This window comes from Hemiscyllium ocellatum, chromosome 5, assembly GCF_020745735.1.
Source record: "Hemiscyllium ocellatum isolate sHemOce1 chromosome 5, sHemOce1.pat.X.cur, whole genome shotgun sequence".
Lineage (NCBI taxonomy): Eukaryota > Metazoa > Chordata > Chondrichthyes > Orectolobiformes > Hemiscylliidae > Hemiscyllium > Hemiscyllium ocellatum.
In genome coordinates, this window is record NC_083405.1 from 34,268,949 (window position 1) to 34,288,807 (window position 19,859).

At 40.4% G+C, this 19,859-nt stretch overlaps 1 protein-coding gene across 1 annotated transcript in view; it reads left to right on the top strand.

Moving 5' to 3' along the window:
• Window positions 1–19,859, top strand: part of LOC132815654 (DNA topoisomerase 2-beta-like) — a 179,750-nt gene that overhangs the window by 65,719 nt on the left and 94,172 nt on the right. The window contains exons 2-7 of the mRNA XM_060824642.1: window positions 1,063–1,251; window positions 6,497–6,587; window positions 7,076–7,139; window positions 10,522–10,667; window positions 10,775–10,872; window positions 15,324–15,536. Of these exons, the coding sequence (XP_060680625.1) occupies window positions 1,063–1,251; window positions 6,497–6,587; window positions 7,076–7,139; window positions 10,522–10,667; window positions 10,775–10,872; window positions 15,324–15,536 (801 nt within the window). The remainder of the gene's footprint in view (window positions 1–1,062; window positions 1,252–6,496; window positions 6,588–7,075; window positions 7,140–10,521; window positions 10,668–10,774; window positions 10,873–15,323; window positions 15,537–19,859) is intronic.

Here is a 19,859-nt window from a genome sequence, read left to right on the forward strand (position 1 = left end):
CTGTGTCTCAGTTGTCTGCAATTAAAGCCAGTTTATAAACTCGAAGAAAACCAGTTTAACTTCCCTTCAGTCATAAGCTGTGACTTTTGATTCTAATCAGAGGCCTTTTGTAAGTGAACCAGTCAATCATTGTCGCTTGCAAACGAATGGAAACATTCAGAAAAGAAAATCTTCTGATCAGCAAGGTCCGCTCAACAAATCTTGTGACTAAAGACTACTGAACTGTTTTCCATCTGTTCCTATGTATTTTCTGTGTATGTGTGTGTGAAATAGAGAAAATGGTGTAGTCTGTAAGGGATTAGAATTTTAATTTGTACTGATATATGTAGATGATTTATTACTGTTCATTTGGAGCTAGATTGTTTATTTGTAATAAATAGTAATTCTTGTTAAGTTCAGAGATTTGGTCTGACATTTGTCAAACAAGGCCTGAAAATGAGGTAAATTGTGGAATCTTTATGTACTTTTAACTTTGAGGTCTTTGGAAATAGTGGTGCTTTAGCACAGCTATATTTGTTCTGTTCAGGAGTATGACGGTCAGCATTCTTCTTCCTTTAATGATTAGGTTGTTACAGTTACAGAGCAGAGACAGAGGTAAATTCTGAAATGAAAACCTTTACTTCTGCAGTTCTCAGTAAAATTTCAATGTTTTATTATATTTTAATAAGCTTACAAGGAAAGCTAAAATATCACAGCTATGAGCGATGTATCACAATCCATGATGCAATAGAGACAGCTCAACAGTGTATTCTCCCAAACCTCATTTTAGATAAACTTCCAATCAAACGTGATTTCAACTTGTATGACTTTTGTTTTGATTCATTGTTAATATGTCACAATATCTTGGAAGTTGAACAAGTTGTTTCCATTTACGATTATTTCTATGTAAATGAAATCAGGTGGTCTGTACTGTATGGAAAGCTTTGGTAAATTGTTTGATTCACACATATGTATTCATTTCAAAGCATTCATATCCACTTCATCTGTTGATAGTGCCTTATGACAATCAAATGGTGCACTTGGTGTTTTGTAGCAAATTTCAGCAATCTTTTTCCCTTACAGACATTATTCAGTAATCAGAAAAATCTTGCAAATAAAGAAGAAATAAATGCGAAGAGCGACACTTCAAAAAAGATGTCAGAAGCTTCCAAGAAAATGTCTGTGGAGAGGGTTTATCAGAAGAAAACACAGCTGGAACATATCCTTCTCCGTCCTGACTCGTACATTGGTTCTGTGGAACCAGTAACCCAGGTGAGAGATTTTAGTTTTACATATTTTCATGATGCATTTATTATTGGCTTTAATTGAATTGGAATGTTTTAATTATTTTGGTGAAGGCTCAAATGTCAGTTTATAATAATAGTTTAGGTTTAAATGTTATATTTACTTTTGAAATGTTTATCCCCTGGGATCTTGGTGATTACTGATCATCCTGTTTTCATTTCACAATTTTGTGGTGCTTGGATTAAACAGCATGACATGGCACTACCAGATAGTTAGAACATGGCATTCGTGTATCAAGCATTTTCCTGATTTAGAATATTGATATCCGCAAAAAAGGACAAAAATAGTATGTTTATGTGTTACATCACTCATGTCAATTTATAAATTACTTTTATCGAGTCGTATAAAGATAACCTGTCTGTGCATACGTCAAGAGTGTGATGCTGGGAAAGCACACCAGGTCAGGCAGCATCCGAGGAGCAGGAGAATCAACATTTCGGGCATAAGCCCTTCATCAGGAATAAGGTTTGTGGGCCAGGTGCTGAGAGATAAAAGGGAGGGGGTGTGGTGGTGGTGGTGGTGGTGGTGGTGGTGGAGAGGGAGGGGGGGGGGGAAGGTAGCTGAGAAAGCGATAGGTGGATGAAGTTTAGGGAGAAAGTGATAGGTCAGAGGGAGGAGTGATGGACGGATCCGGAGGGCGGTGCTGAGTTGGAGGCTTGGGACTGGGATAATGTGGAGGGAGGAGAAATGAGGAAGCTGTTAATCCACATCTCTCCCGTGTGGTTGCAGGGTTTTAAGGCAGAACATGATGCTTTCTTCCTCTAGGCATTGGGTGGTAATGGTTTGGCGGTGGCGGAGGGCCAGGACCTCCAAGTCCTTGATGGATTGGGAGGGGAGTTGAAGTGTTCAGCCATGGGTTGGTGGGTGTGGGTGTCCCAGCGATGTTCTCTGAAACGATCCACATAAAGACGTCCTGTCTCCCTGATGTGGAGGCATGCAACGGATGCAGTAGACTACATTGGTGGAGGTACAGGTAAATTTCTGACGGATGTGGAAGGATCCCTTGGGGCCTTGGATGGAGGTGAGGGGAGTGGTGTGGGTGCAGGTGTTACACTTCCTGCGGTGGCAGGGAAAGGTGCCAGGAGTGGGGTGTGGGCTGGTGCAGGGGGTGGTGGACCTGACTAGGGAGTCGAAAAATGTGTTGCTGGAAAAGTGCAGCAGGTCAGGCAGCCGTTCCTGAAGAAGGGCTTATGCCCGAAACGTCGATTCTCCTGCTCCTTGAATGCTGTCTGACCTGCTGCGCTTTTCCAGCAACACATTTTACTGCTCTGATCTCCAGCATCTGCAGTCCTCACTTTCTCCTTTCTGACAAGGGAGTCGTGGAGGGAATCGTCCTCCAGAACGCTGATAGGTTGCGGAGGAGAAATATATCTTTGGTGGGGTCGTTTGGTTGTGGCGGAAGTGGTGGAGGAAGATACGATGTATGCGGAAGGTGGTGGGGCAGAAGGTGAGGACATGGAAAGGGAAGATCTGAGAAGGAGGAAGCCATCTGGGACTTTGAGTGAAATTGGTCATCCTGGAAACAGATGCGATGGAGGAATTAGGGATGGCTTTTTACAGAAGGTAGACTACACCTCCCAACCTACTTCCTGTTAAATCACCATCCCTTATTCCCGATGCCCTCCAGTGCATCTCCACTACTTCATGCACCACCGCCCTTGAACCCCACCCCTCCCAATGCAACAAGGGAAGAAACCATCCCTAGTCCTCACCTTCCACCCCACCAACCTCCACATACATCACATCATTCTCCGCCACTTCCGCCACCTCCAAACAGACCCCACCTCCAAAGATGTAGTTCCCTCCCTACCTCTTATCAGTGTTTCAGAGAGACTGTTCCCTCTGTGCCATGCTCCCCATCAGCCCACACCCCACTCTTGGCACCTTTCCCTTCCACTGCAGGAAGTGCAAAACCTGCGCCCACACCACTCCCCTCACCTCCAAGGGCCTCAAGGGATCCTTCCATAACCGTCAGAAATTTACCTGTACCTCTACCAATGTCATCTACTGCCTCCATTGCACCCAGTGTGGTCTCCTCTACATCTCTACCTTCTTGTTGATTGTCTCAGAGAATATCTCTGGGACACTTGCACCCACCAACCCCACCACCCTGTGGCTGAACACTTCAACTCTCCCTTCCAATCCATCAGGTCCTGGGCTGCCTCTACCACCAAACCATTACCACCCGACGCCTGGAGGAAGAAAGCGTCATATTCCACCTTGAGACTCTGCAACCACACACAATAAATGTGGATTTCAACAGCTTCCTCATTTCCACTCCCCCCACATTATCCCCGCCCCAAGCCTCCAACTCAGCATCACCTTCCTGACCTGTCCATCACTCCCCCCCCCCCCGCCCCTGACCTATCACCTTCTCCCTCAACTCCTTCCACCTATCACTTTCTCAGCTACCTTCCTCCTCCCTTTTATCTCTCAGCCCCCGGCCCACAAGCCTCTTTCCTGATGAAGGGCTTATGCCCGAAATATCGATTACTCCTGGTCCTTGGATGCTGCCTGACCTGCTGTGCTTTCCCAGCGACACACTCTCGACTCTGATCTCCAGCATCTGTAGTCCTCACTTTCTCCTATCTGTGCCTAATCAAAGTCAGGAATGACAAAACCCATACTTGTATTCTTGGATGTGTCGTATGAAAACCTCGCATGCCATTTTATGCTTTGCTAAACATTTGCCTCCGTATAGTGGCATTAAAATTTCACTCACTTATTTGAAATTCTACTGTCAAAATTGACAAGAAAACTGCCAAATTGAATTGGACGACTCATTTCTTATTGTTCAAGGTTATTTAAAGTGTCGCAACAAGCTAATCTGGAATTAAAAAATTGCTTCAAAGATTGTGATTACAAAACTACTGGAATATGATAGAATCCCTTTACTAACCAGTTTGCGAACCAGCTTTAAATTAGAAAATCTGCTGTCCTTTCTCAGTCTGACCTGTAAGTGACTTCATACCCACAACAATGTAGTTGATTCTTGGCTGCCTTTGAAATGCCTTAGCAAGCCACTCATTTTTTTTCAAACCGCTATGCACTACGAATTATAAAGGCATCCTAGGCCCAACTGACAAAGTCCAACACAGTAACTTCTGAGGAGTTTTTCCCAAGTTGGGAGAGTTGACTGACAGATTGTTAACAATCGTCTAAGATGGTTTCACTCTCAGTATTATGTTTTCCAGCTATGTACCAGGTCTGTCCTGTAACATCTTTTCCTGACCACATTGTGCTCATCAGAAAGGAGGCCTTCTGATAGAATGCAATAAATGGCTGTCAGCTAGCAAATTTATATTCATTAATATTAAATGCCAACTGTAGAGACACTGAAGATAGCAAGGACGCAGAATGTACTTCAGTATCTATCACCTCGGAGTTTCCATAACACCTGAATACTGAGAAATACAGGTGGTAGCCTGGGCCTACGACAGGTGACACAGTTGGCATGAAGCAAAAATATGCTTGAACTTTTTCCTCCATCCATCTTTCACTGATGCTTCTGTCCATGATAGGAAATGTAGGAGTGACCACCACACAGTCCTTATGGCAAGAAAATTCCGTCATATGAACTTCATGGTTCAGGAACATGACTTTTGTTCAGCACAATTAATGTAATAAATGTTGGCCTTGATGGGTGCACCCATATTCCATGAGTGAATAATTTTAAACAAAAAGTGTACACAATTATGACTGTAATTATCTGACTCTGAAATCTTTCAGAGTGAAAAGTTAGTGCAGGCAGTGCCAAGCTAAATTTTATTAAATGTGCCTTCTAAGTGCCATAGCTGTAGTAAAGTATTGGATAACGGTTTTTGAGTCCCTATGGTACAAATAATATTGAAAGCTTTATTTCTTTGTAGGTTTAATGTTCTATTTTCCATCCTTCAAGGAAAATTAAATATAATTCCGCATTCCACAAAGGGAGTTTTCTGCTTATTCAGATTCAATTTGCAGAAAGTAATCATAATAAAAGTGAAAGATTTTCCACATTAGTATCAATGAGAATATATTTTATCTGGTAGAAAATATGTTTGGTATCTCGGACATTGTAAAAACTCACAGTTGAAAAATTAAAGCAATTGAATTTATCTCAAAACATAAGTTAAGAGAGTTACATCTGTTTCGTCCATAACAAAAGCTAAGCTGAAATAAACTGAAAAATTCCAGTCAGGCAGCATCTCTGCCCAAAATGTTTCAGGTCAGTGACCTTCCATCAGAACTAATGAAATATCAGCAGTTTGAAATGTCTTGGTCTGGATTTTTGTGACAGAGCGAAGGCTGTTAACTTGGTAGACTTCATAAGTTGGCAGATCTTTCCCCCTTTTAAAAGGCTGACACCTACCCTAATTTTATCTGGACTGACAGGAGCAAGATAGAGTCCAGCCACTTGCCTATGGGAGTGGGTGCAAGGTGGCAACAGAGGCATGCAGATGGCATGACAAAAATGCCACCTCCATTTTCTGGGATATTGGCCCTGGTATAATGATGAATGTCAGGTCCTCAGATTTTAACTACTTTTTGCTTTCTGAAACTTAACATTTGCTTTTTTTTTTGTTTGTGGGACTCAGCCAGGCATTCATAAGTTACTTGGCAACTGCACCAAAGACAAAGTCAAACTGTGTTTATACAGCTGCAAAGAAGAAAGTTTGACATCTGTCTGATGTTTCTTGTATTTTTATTTACACAATGTTGAAGACTGAAGTCGATGAAAGTTTCTAACATTGATATCATGAAAGACTTTAATTGATTAACAGATTGCTGAGGTGAGATGGCCATTCTGTTAGAATATAAAATGGCTGATATTTGTTTTGATTGTTGACTTAGGACTATGGTTCCCTCATGATTTAAGACTCCCTGAAGAGACTTGAATGTCCTGTTACAGAACAGGCCTGACTCCACAATAATCGCTTGGAGTTTGAACTTCCCATCCCTCCAGTGGAGCTGGCAAGAGTCATGAATGCTTGCTGCCTGCACCCTAACCCGTGCCAGCAAAAATTGATGGAAACTGAACGGAGTTGGGAAACCTCAAATCATCTACTGCTCACTGTAAATGTCCCTTAGCCAACCCAACTTGGCGAAAATTCCATTTACTTCAAATGTTTAAATTTGGGGGTCAGGAACAGACTCAGAGGCTTTATGCAAAGTTTTTTAAAAAAAATTGTGAATGATTGGCTGAAGTTAATGTAGTTGCATTTCTTTTCAGCCAATGTGGGTATATGATGAAGATGTGGGCATGAACTTGAGGGATATCACCTATGTTCCAGGCTTGTACAAAATATTTGATGAGATTCTTGGTAAGTATTGACCTTTTTACTTTGTGTGTGCATGTTTTATTTGTTTCTGTTCTTTCTTCTCCCTCTGTTCTCTCTTCATCTCCCCCTGTTCTTCCTTCACCTGATAATTGCAACGAGCAAAGTCAAACACTGGATCCTGATCTTTCCTCCTCTTATAACCTGGCTTCTGGAGTTTTTGCTCCAGTAGTCTAGCTAAATTATTGCAGCCTTTAATTGGTATTGGAGCTCACATATTCATCATTGATATAGTGAATTTCCACCTGAGGATTTTCATTTTGCTGGAGTTTCATCAAATTTGTTAGATAGTTGCAGGAAAATGTGGTGTAATGTCTGATTGCCTTCATTGTCATTAGATGGAAATAACAAACCATTCTAGATTTTTAATGAGTTAAAAGTCTAACCATAAACATTTTGCTCTTTTAAGTGCTGATGATTGTTTTATACACTACCTTTTCGAATCTGTATACATGGACTTATTTTGTCTTTAGTTAATGCAGCTGATAACAAGCAGAGGGACAAGAATATGACATGCATCAAAATTTCGATTGATGTGTAAGTATTTGACTGTTGCACATACCACAAATTTGTTGATTATTTTGTACAGTTTCAACTATGTTTTTATTGGAATTAAGATCTGTGATAGGTATTCTTGTATGTTTTAACAACAGTCTAATGAATTCAAGATATGTTCTTGAAAATAGTGAATACAATGGAAGATGCACTAGACAGAGATTTCACAACTTAATAATTGACCTTGATTGATTTGAATAAGCATAGTTTGAGTCATGGATACTTTATCTTACTGAGAAAGGCCTAGTTTGGTTTGGGTGTGTTCACATGTTTGTGCACATGTATTTCTATACTTTGAATGAAAAACCCATTTCCTTATGTCCATCAGAGAAGAGTGCAAAGCACTGCACCAGTTGCTGTATTTGGCCTTTTTGAACCACACTAAAGCCTTTGACTCTGTCAGTTTCAAAATCTTCTGGAGTATCTTCCTCAACTTTGGCTGCCCTCAGAAATTTGTCACCATCCTCAAACTACTTTCCTCTGATATGCTTGTTGCAATCCTCCCCATACAAGGCTGTGTCATTTGCACTGACTCTGTTCTTTATTTCCGTTATTGGAATACTTGCACCGCACCTTATTATGCAGGTTATTCACAAAATGGACAGAAAACACTTCAGCCTACAATACCTGTAGTCATCCTTCATTATGGAGTATGCAGGTGAAGCGCCTGTGAGGTGCGCTCACTCAGAAGCTGAGCTCTAGGGCACCCAGAATAGAGTGGGGAGTCAACCATTCAAAATGATAAGTAAAGATCACATGGCATATATTTATAGGAATGTTTGAAGATTTTGATTTTTACAACTTCTTGACATTTAAGAATTAAAATCAAAAAAATGTGTGTGCTCTGTGTAGAAGGTGTAGTGAATGAAAATTATTTTCTTTAGGTAGAAAGTTTTTAAGGGGAGTTTTAATCAAAATATTTAGGAAGTTTTTGATAGAGTAAATGGGAGAAGCTGTTTCCACTGGGATTTATCAATACCCAAGAGCACAGATTTAATGTAATTGGCATGAAAACCTGATGAGAATTCTTTAATATATTGCATTGTGTTCTCTGATTTGGAATACATATTCTTAAAAAGCTAGTTTTTTTAGAAGAAGTAGTAACTTTAAAAAGGAATTTAATAGATTTGAAAAGAGAGAAAAACAAAAGTTGGGGAAAATACTTGTAATGCTGGAAAAATAAACTTGGAAAATGTTGGAAATTCTGAACAGTTCAGACAGCACACCGGTGGCGATAGAACCAAGATCATCATTCAGGGTGATGCTTTGCAGCAGAACTGGGGAACTTAGAAGTGAATGGCTTTTCAGCAAAGAGAAGGGTGAGAAAAGAATAATAGGGAAAATCAGAGATAAGACCCTAAAACGTAGGAGCAGAAATTAGGCCATTCAGCTCATCGAGTCTGCTCTCCCATTCAATCATAGCTGATAAGTTTCTCAACCCCATTCTCCTGCGTTCTTCCCATAACCTCCCGCCTCAGGTGACTGACTGTGGGCGGCATGGTGGCACAGTGGTTAGCACTGCTGCCTCACAGCACCAGAGACCTGGGTTCAGTTCCCGCCTCAGGCGACTGACTGTGTGGAGTTTGCACGTTCTCCTCGTGTCTGCGTGGATTTCCTCCGGGTGCTCCGGTTTCCTCCCACAGTCCAAAGATGTGCAGGTCAGGTGAATTGGCCATGCTAAATTGCCCGTAGTGTTAGTTAAGGGGTAAATGTAGGGGTATGGGTGGGTTGCGCTTCGGCGGGTCGGTGTGGACTTGTTGGGCCAAAGGGCCTGTTTCCACACTGCAATCTAATCTAATCTAACCCTTGATCCCCTTGATACTCAAGAACCTATCTATCTCAGTCTTAAATATGCTCAATGACCTAGCCTCCACAGCCTTCTGTGGCAATGAGTTCCATAGATGCACCACATTCTGGCTGAAGAAGTTCCTCCTTTTCTCTACTAGTTTTTCACCAAATTAGTTAATTTTACTGCTGCGGCCTCACTTGCTGTCATTCACTGTGGTAAATCTCCTTTATCAGTTGGAGTTGGTTATGCAGCTTTTCCATGCCTTGGTTAGAAAATTGTACACTTGATTTGGCCAAACACACTTGTTTCTTGTAGAATTTTTTTCTTGAAATTCCTGCAGTATGGAAACAGGCCATTAGGCCCAACAAGTCCACCCTGACTGTCTGAAGAGTAACACACCAGGATCCATTCCCCCACACTATTACTCTACATATACCCCTGCCTACTGCACCTAACCTATACTCCCTGAACACTATGGATAATTTAACATGGTCGATTCACCGAACTTACACAAATTTAGATTGTGGGAAGAAACCAGAGCACCTGGCAGAAACCCACACAGACACTGGGAGAATGTGCAAACTCTGCAGAGACAGTCGCCTGAGGCTGGAATTGAACCCGCGTTCCTGGCGCTGAGAGACAGCAGCACTAACCGTTTTTCAAGAAGAGCATTTCTGATTTATGATAATTATGTGCTTTTTCTTACCAATAGGTGAGCATTGTCAGCTCAAAGGAAATTCTTTCCTTGCTTATTACTGTCTGAACTCAGTAATTCCTTTTGTTTTTCTTTAAAACTAAATATTATGTCTTCATCAGGGTGTTCACCTTTTCCCACAATCTTTGAACTACCTAATTTAACTTTGGACTTCTGATCGTCATCCTTTTTCCTTGTTGTAGTTCACTGTCCAAAATTGGTAGAGAGTCCAAACCACCCATTCAACTGAATTGTCTTCCTTCTGCTTAAATGCTCCACAATACCTTGTATGAAAGAAATCGGCCAAAACTTAATTGTACTTATTTCAAGCCTATTACTAATGCATATTTTCCCAGTTCTCGGGTAAGGTAATCAGCTTGAAATGTAACTCTGTTTCTCTTCTCAATAGATGATGTCCGTTTTGCTGAGTATTTCCTGAATTTCTTGTTTTCATTTTGGGTAAAAACAAAATTTCAAGGGAAAGAGACTTCCCAAGGTCTGGCATGGGTCTAGTGGGTTCAGTGAATTCCATCTATATTGCAAGATTTTATGGGTATTGATTTGTTTATGTTTGAGTGTCTCAATTTCTTTTGAATATTAGGAGAGAATAATGTACCTGATAGTAAAGTTCTGTAACATTTAACAAAGTTAAATATGGTTTCATGTGTAGCCATAAGATCATATCCCTGTTTCAAAATTTGGATCCTGTATTGTTTCTGTGTAAAAGGTCTTGAAGGCAAGACTTACTGCCTAAAATAAGAAAAAATGCAGTATTCTTTGTTCATGTTTGTGAATAAGTTAATTAATTGTTTTCACCTTGGAATCACTAGTTCTTGCCCTGGAAAGAGGACAACACTTTTATACATCTGTTTTTTTTTAAGGGATTCCAACATTATTAGTATTTGGAACAATGGGAAAGGCATTCCAGTAGTGGAGCACAAAGTAGAAAAAGTATTTGTACCTGCTTTGATTTTTGGTCAGTTGTTAACATCCAGTAATTACGACGATGATGAAAAGAAAGTCACGGGTAAGAACTGTGTGCCATTGTGTTCTAATACAAATATTTTTCAGTTATTGAGAAGTTGGTGCCCATAGTTCTGCTGATGGAAAACTGTTATAATTTGCATTTTACAGGTGGCAGAAACGGCTATGGTGCTAAACTCTGCAACATATTTAGCACCAAGTTTACTGTTGAAACAGCCTGCAAGGAATACAAAAATAGTTTTAAGCAGGTATGTCAAATATGTATTGGTCATATTCGATGTGTCGAGGTGGAATAGAGTCATAGAATTGCTGCAGTGTGGAACAGGCCCTTCGGCCCAACAAGTACACACCAACCTACTGAAGAGTAATCAACCCAGGCCCATTCCCCTACCCCCTCATTCTACATTATTACCCTTGACCAATGCACTTAACCTACGCATCCCTGAACATTATGGGCAATTTAGCATGGCCAATTCCCCTAACCTGCGCATTTTTGGATTGTGGGATGAAACCGGAGCGCCTGGAGGAAACCCATGCAGACACAGGGAGAATGTGCAAGCTCCACACAGTCGCCTGAGGCCAGAATTGAACCCAGGTTCCGGGCGCTGTAAGGCACCAGTGCTAATCACTGAGCCACCATGCTGCCCTCTTAATTAGGAATTAAGAGTTATTCCTAATTTAGCAATTGAAGTACAAATGGGAGCATTCTTGAACAGCTCATTGTCTTGAGGCTTTTTTCTCTTGCTTGCTTGCCCACCTTTTTCTTGGGCACTTGCCCTAGATTCAGTTATTAGAAATAGACCGTGGAAAGATATACATAAATGAATTTGATGGACTAGATCTCTTCTAAGTTGCAGTTTGTGAAACATTGCATCTTCATCAGATTAATTAAATGTATTAATTACAGGCAAGGAGCAATTCTAAAATCAGTCCTGGTTAAGCCCTTTATCCTTTATCCTGAGCTGAACATTTCTGCAAAATACAGGCAACCTCATTCGACAAAATCTGTTTAATTTCAGGGAATGTAGTCAATTAGTGGTGTCCACCATCAGTTTAAACTGAGCACTATGAGATGGGACAAGACAACATGGAGTTGAGTTAATAATAGGTAAATTCAGGATTGATATTAGAAAATTTCTCATTAAATACATTTCTCAGTTCATGATGTAGAAAAGTGTAGCAGTCCGAAACAATGGAATCTTAGAGTCATAGAGATATACAGCACAGAAATAGACTCTTTGGTCCAATTTGTCCATGCCGACCAGATATCCCAACCAGATAATCATACCTGTCTGCGCCTGGCCCATATCCCTCCAACCCCTTCCTATTCATATATCCATCCAGATGCCTCTTAAATGTTGCAACTGTACTAGCCTCCACCACTTCCCCTGGCAGTTCATTCCATACACGTACCACCCTCTCCGAGAAAAAGTTGCCCCTTAGGTCTTTTTTTATATCTTTCCCCTCTCACCCTAAACCTATGTCCTCTTGTTCTGGACTCCCCCACCGAAGGGAAGAGACTTTGTGTATTCGTCCTATTCATGCCCCGCCATGATTTTATAAACCTCTAAGGTCGCCCCTCAGCCTCTGACGATCCAGGGAAAACAGCCCTGTTAAATATTTGAACTCCAGTGTCCTTCAGGATAGACGAACCCCAAGAAGAGTTGAGCAATGTTAATTTCTCCTATTTTTGATCTATTTTTGGACACTATTCATCATAAGCCTCTCTAATCTGCAAATCCATGCCCCTGCCAAAATTGATCCAAAGTATAATGCTTTCCAGTCTCCACTGCTATCTTGCCCTTGTTAGCAATTGCTAACTCAATCCCAACTCTTCTCTTACCATAATGTTCTTGTAAAATGTCTATTTATTTTAACTTTTTTGGCTTTCTATACTTTTGAATCTGATTTTTTTTCGTAGCTGACATTATTTCTGTATGTATTTACTTTTTAAGTACTAAATGTGCCAGGATTTGTCACCTTAACTTTCAAATTGCTGGCATTGCAAGATAGTGGAGCAAAGAAAATGCTACCATTTAAAAAAAAACTTTGCAGGTCTCCTTGTAGCACAGTGGCATTTACATTCATGACAGTGCAGGTTCATAGTTTCTTGAGTCCCAGGTAAACAGGATAGTGAAGAAATTTGGCATACTTGCCTTTATTGTACAGTGCATTGAGTATAGGAGTTGGGAGGTCATGTTGTGGCTGTACAGGATATTGATTAGGCACTATTGAAATGATGCATGCAGTTCTGGTCTCCCTTCTACAGGAAGGATGTTGTGAAACTTGAAAGGGTTCAGAAAAGATTGATAAGGATGTTGCCAGGGTTGGAGGATATGAGCTGTAAGGAGATGCTGAATAGGCTGGGGCTACTTTCCCTGGAGTGTCAGAGGCTATGAGGTGACCGTAGAAGTTTCTACGATCATGAGGGGCATGGATAGGGTGAATAGCCAAGGGATAGGGGAGTCCAAAGCTAGAGAGCATAGGTCTGAGGTGAGAGGGGGAAGATTTAAAAGGGACCTAAGGGGCAACGTTTTCGCGCAGATGTGGTGTGTCTATGGAATGAGTTGCCAGAGGAAATGGAGGAGGCTGGTACGATTACAGCATTTAAAAGGCATCTGAATGGGTACATGAAGGGAAAGGGTTTAGATGGGTAAGGGCCAAAATCTGGCAAATGGGACCAAAGTAATACAGGTATCTGGTTAGCATGGACTAGTTGAACCAAAGTGCCTGTTTCCGTACTTGTACACCTTTCCCTTTGTGAGGAATTTGCTACCAATCATTCAAAATGGCTTCATCTTGTCCATGTTTTGAATCTGAATTCCTTAATGATGAGGTAGATTCATGGCAGAGAAGGCAAGAAAGGCAAATCCAGTACTCTAGATAATGCTATCTCGTGGGATTTTGGTCCCCAAATGCCTGAAGCTGTGCAGGTCAGAAACTAGCTTGTTTGATCACATGATGGTCTAGGGCAGAAATTGATAACCCTGAGTAAGTGTCATTAGCTGTCCTTTAATTCAAGAATGACAACTTTTAGGTCAAGGTGTCATCTCATTTATGCCATACCTCCATAGAATGCAAACATTTTATCCATTTATGATATGGAGAGAGACAGTTGCTGGCAAGGTCCGCATTTATTCCCTGTTCCATGTTGATCTTGAGAGAATGGTGTTCAACTGCCACCTTGAACTGCTGTGGTTGGTGTTTTGAAGATACTCCCATGGAAGTATTTAGGGTGATGTCCAGAATTTTGATCAAAATGCTAAAGTGTTATGATGTTTTCTGCTTCTACCAACCTTACAAACAGAAAGTTCCAGATTTCTGCTGCCCTTTGGCTGTTAAACCTTGGCAAGTGACTCCATGCTGTAGCTATAATGCACTGATGGAGAAGGGAATGAATATTTGATGTGCTCTGAGTCAATGAGGGCTGCTTCATCCAGAATGTGTTGAACTTTTTAATGTTATTGAAGGTGGGGAGTATTCCATTTCACACCTGATCTATGCTTTGAAAATGTTATAAAGGCTTTGACATGTAGGTTGGCAAACTTGTATCTTACCTCAATTCTAACTCTAATGTTTGATTTAAACTTATCCAAATAGCAAAAATGATTAAAGCTCATTCCTTATAAATTTATTGATGCTACAATAAACTACTAAAAACAACCAGTACCCTGCTCCCCTTAAGTTAAATCAGAGGTTTCTGAGGTGCACTTCTACTGCTGCAGAAGTGTTGACACTACTTTTTGGGGTTTAGTTTATTCATTCTATTCTCTTATTAAACTTAATTTCTGAGAATCTCCATTCTGTTCAGTATTGCTACAAAATACATGTTTCTTTTTTTCAAAATCTGCAAAAATCACATCTGTGGCAAGATTATACCGCAGACCTCTCCAGCTTTATATCTCTTAGACTTTGCAAGAAACTCCTGTTCTGTGCTCATGTGGCTGTTAACATATGAGGTGTTTTGATGGGGAAGATTGTAACTTATTGTGTGATCAGGTTTGCTGTAACGAAGTGATACTTGAATTAGCACTTCCAAAGACTAAAGATTCATGGAGCTGGTTTAAGGAACAGATATTGCGTGTCCTCGATAGGTATGTCCCTGTCAGGCAGGGGGGAAGTAATAATGTACGGGAACCATGGTTTACTAAAGAAATTGTATCTCTTGTTAAGCGGAAGAGGGAGGCTTATGTGAAGTTGAGATGAGATAGTTCAGATGAGGCAATAGAGAGTTACAGATTAGCTAGGAAGGATTTAAAGAGAGAGTTATAAAAATACAAGTTAAAAATCAATGAATAAATATTAATTAACAATTAATAGAATATTCATTAAAAATGTTTTTTTTCTAACAGCACTTTTTTGATTTTAGAATTTTGTTGCTTTTTTTTCCATCTATCCTTTACTAATGTTTCAGTATCACTCAGGACCAATACTGTAGAAGGCTGTCACCTTGTATTAATTTAAGATTAAATTCTTCATTTGCATTAAAGCTGTGTTCCTTTTACGATTATGCCTTTATACATGGATGAGAGGTCATCGACCATTCCTACCTATAAACAAAACCATGCAACTGACTTTATAAACATTTTAGAAAAGAATAATGTCTGTGATATAGAAACAACAATATTGTTAAATTTATATCCTAAGTCATGAAAAAATGGAGATAATGTATTTAAATATTTTTGTTTCCTTTAAACAGACATGGACAAATAATATGAACAAATCATCTGACGCAAAGATTAAATACTTTGATGGTGATGATTATACATGTATTACATTCCAACCTGATCTCTCAAAATTCAAGATGGAAAAACTGGATAAAGATATAGTGGCACTCATGACACGCAGAGCTTATGATGTCGCTGGGTCATGTAGAGGAGTTAAAGTCATGTTAAATGGAAAAAAATTACCGGTAAGTGCTTTTTTTAAGTATGCTGGATGAATTGTTTAAATACATGTAAGCTGTTTTAATGGACCGTAGATTACATCTTCTAGTATTCTGCTTTCAACTAAACTATTTTTTGAAAACATCTAAATTTTAAAAATTGTTTTTACTAGCCGCTCAAAATGTCTTCAGTTTGCATGAGCTTATTTTTAAAGTTTTCTTGTACCTGAAGAAATCTGAGGCTAAGAAATCTGCTTGTACCATTAAAGGTGTTTACAAAAAAAGAACTAGGTTGACTGTTATTGTTTCCAGCTGAGAAAATACCTGTTCTAGATACTTTACTGCAATTGTTTGGCCGTTATACGAATTGAGCAGAAGAGGATTACTTTTCTGGACCAAGGGGCTCATGTGGCATAGTGGAAGTGATTGATCTCCAGCCAGAAGATCTGGGTTCAAGTTCTATCTTGTCCGGAAGTGTATCATAGCATATCCAAGAAGGTTGATCAATGTAATTACATTTCTAGACCTGTGTTTCATCAGGTGGTGTTTCCTTCAGAATGCTTTGTTGGTCTGTATTTGTTTCTTACGAGCTGGGAAAACTGGCATTGTTGATCTCTATCATTTATAAGTTGCATGAGTGTTGACCAGCTATGGGAGTTGCATTGAACATCCTAGAAGAAGATGTATCTCAACTACCCTGTCCTCAGGTGACAATGAGATGAAGAACATCTAAAACATGTTTAAAATTGAACTTTACTGTACTAAATGTTTTTGAATGCTAGATTTCGTAGAATTGTACTTAAATGGAGTCTTTTCCTCTTGGTGAACAGAGTAATTATTTAAATTATTGGTGGGTCTCCTAAGTCCTTCGGCCCTCGATGTTGCGCCGACCTGTGAACTATTCTCAGCTTGTCCCCCTACTCTATCCCCAAATCATTTTTTGTGTCTACTGTACTGTTTCTTTTGCCTATTATTGCTGCTTTTCTCTCTAGCTTTCTGTTTTGCTTTTTTGCTTTTTTTTTCTTTTTTGGTGTGAATTGTAACATGAAGAATGGGATGAAAATGTTTGGGACATTTTCTTGGGAGGTGAAACATAAACAGTTACATTTACAGGCTCTGGTTTTGGACAGAGGAATTCCATTGGTAGTGTTAGGGTGCACATCCACAGTGGAAAGCAATGTGGAAAGTGCAGCCTTTTAATCTAGTTCTGTGCTTCATCTACTCTCCCCTCTCAGCCATTACAGTAGCATTGTTTGTCTCATGCTGCTGTGCCTTTTCTAGTCATAGAGATGTACAGCATGGAAAAAGACCCTTCGGTCCAACCTGTCTATGCCGACCAGATATCCCAACCCAATCTAGTCCCACCTGCCAGCACCCGGCCCAGATCGCTCCAAACCCTTCCTATTCATATACCCATCCAAATGCCTCTTAAAAGTTGCAATTGTACCAAACTCCACCACATCCTCTGGCAGCTCATTCCATACACGTACCACCCTGTGCATGAAAAAGTTGCCCCTTAGGTCTCTTTTATATCTTTCCCCTCACCCTAAACCTATGCCCTCTAGTTCTGGACTCCCCAACCCCAGGGAAAAGGCTTTGTCTATTTATCCTATCCATGCCCCTCATAATTTTGTAAATCTCTATAAGGTCACCCCTCTGACTCCGACGTTCCAGGGAAAACAGCCCCAGCCTGTTCAGCCTCTCCCTGTAGCTCAGATCCTCCAACCCTGGCAACATCCTTGTAAATCTTTTCTGAACCCTTTCAAGTTTCACAACATCTTTCCAATAGGAAGGAGACCAGAATTGCATGCAATATTCCAACAGTGGCCTAACCAATGTCCTGTACAGCCGCAACATGACCTCCCAACTCCTGTACTCCATACTCTGACCAATAAAGGAAAGCATTCCAAACGCCGCCTTCACTATCCTATCTTCCTGCGACTCCACTTTCAAGGAACTATGAACCTACACTCCAAGGTCTCTTTGTTCAGCAACACTCCCTAGGACCTTACTATTAAGTGTATAAGTGCTGCTAAGATTTGCTTTCCCAAAATGCAGCACCTCACATTTATCTGAATTAAACTCCATCTGCCACTTCTCAGCTCATTGGCCCATCTGGTCCAGATCCTGGTGTCATCTGCAAACTAACTTACTGTACCTCTTATGCTCGCATTCAAATCATTCATGTAAATGACAAAAAGTAGAGAGCCCAGCACCGATTCTTGTGGCACTCCACTGGTCACAAGCCGCCAGTCTGAAAAACAATCCTCCACCACCACCCTGTGTCTTCTACCTTTGAGCCAGTTCTGTATCCAAATGGCTAGTTCTCCCTGTATTCTATGAGATCTAACCTTGCTAATCATTCTCCCATGGGGAACCTTGTTGAACGCTTTACTGAAGTCCTTATAGATCACACCTACTGCTCTGCCCTCATCAATCTTCTTTGTCACTTCTTCAAAAAGCTCAATCAAGTTTGTGAGACATGATTTACCATGCACAAAGCCATGTTGACTATCCCGAATCAGTCCTTGCCATTCCAAATACATGTACATCCTGTCCCTCAGGATTCCCTCCAACAACTTGCCCACCACCGAGGTCAGGCTCACCGGTCTATAGTTCCCTGGCATGTCTTTACCGCCCTTCTTAAACAGTGGCACCACGTTTGCCAACCTCCAGTCTTCCGGCACCTCACCTGTGACTATCATGATACAAATATCTCAGCAAGAGGCCCAGCAATCGCTTCTCTAGCTTCCCACAGAGTTCTGGGGTACACCTGTTCAGGTCCTGGAGATTTATCCACTTTTAACCGTTTCAAGGCATCCAGCACTTCCTCCTCTGTAATCTGGACATTTTACAAGATGTCACCATCTATTTCCCTACAGTCTATATCACTCAATATCCTTTTCCACAGTAAATACTGATGCAAAGTATTTATTTAGTATCTCCCCTATTTTCTGTGGCTCCACACAAAGGCCACCTTGCTGATCTTTGAGGGGACCTATTCTCTCCCTAGTTACCCTTTTGTCCTTAATATATTTGTAAAATCCCTTTGGATTCTCCTTAATTCTATTTATAAAAGCTATCTCATGTCCCCGTTTTCCCCCCCGATTTCTTCTTCAGTATACTCCTACTTTCCTTATATTCTTCTAAGGATTCACTCGATCTATCCTGTCTATACCTGACAAATGCTTCCTCCTTTTTCTTAACCAAACCCTCAATTTCTTTAATCATCCAGCATTCCCTATACCTACCAGCTTTCCCTTTCACCCTGACCGGAATATACTTTCTCTTCATTATTATTGTGTGCAATCTAATCAATGTCTCCTCGTTGCATACTTATTCCCCATCATTGCTTTACTACCTCCTTACCACCATAGGCTGATTCCTGTCATTTCTTAGTCTCCCTACCACTTTACATATGGTAAGTAAACTGACATTTTAAAAAAAAATATTCTACCCACTGCATAGTATAACAAATATGTTTCTTAAATTTTGTTTCTCAATGTTGCCATTCTTCACCATTACAGTAATTAGCAAAAGAAATCCATAATCATTTTTACAAGATTGCTTAAAATATTGCAGTCACCTGTCTTTTCACTATACTGGATTAAAATTTCTGTAAATATGTTCATGCTCACTTTTTGTCATATAGCCAAATTAACAACATCTATCTGAATCAACTATATGATGTTCACTAAGACCAAGATAATGAAGTGTTAATGAAGAAGTCATTGCTGGAAATTTCTTTGGTTATAAACCAATGAACCTGATATCCATTTTATAAAATGTGGAATGCATGATTACAGTTCACTTCAGTTTTACATTCATAGGTAGCATCTGTTACCAGTGGAATTTGTATTTGGTTCCATGATTGTAACACTCACATCCAGAAGAGGAGCTTTTTATTTTCACAATTTCCTTGACTCTATTTTGAGAAGGTGACATCCTTGAGAAGATTGTTTAAGAGCCCTACAAATGGCATACTTGCGTTTAAAAGAAACACTTGCAGTTCTGCTCATGAGAATCATAGGATTCCTACAATGTGAAAGCAAGCTATTCGATTCATCAAATCTACACCAGCCTTCTGAAGAGCATCCCACCCAGACCCAACACATCCTTGTAACCCTGCATTTCTATGGCTAATCCACCTAGCCTGCCTGGGCGCTAGCAGTAATTTAGCATGCCAATTCACCTAACCCTCACAACTTTGGACTGTGGGAGGAAGCCAGAGTATTTGGAGGGAACCTGTGCAGGCACAGGGAGAATGTGCAAACACGACACAGTCAGTCACCCCAGGAATCTGGTTATGAGGTTAGATCTGGATTGGGGTGTCAATTGTCCAGGTCCCCA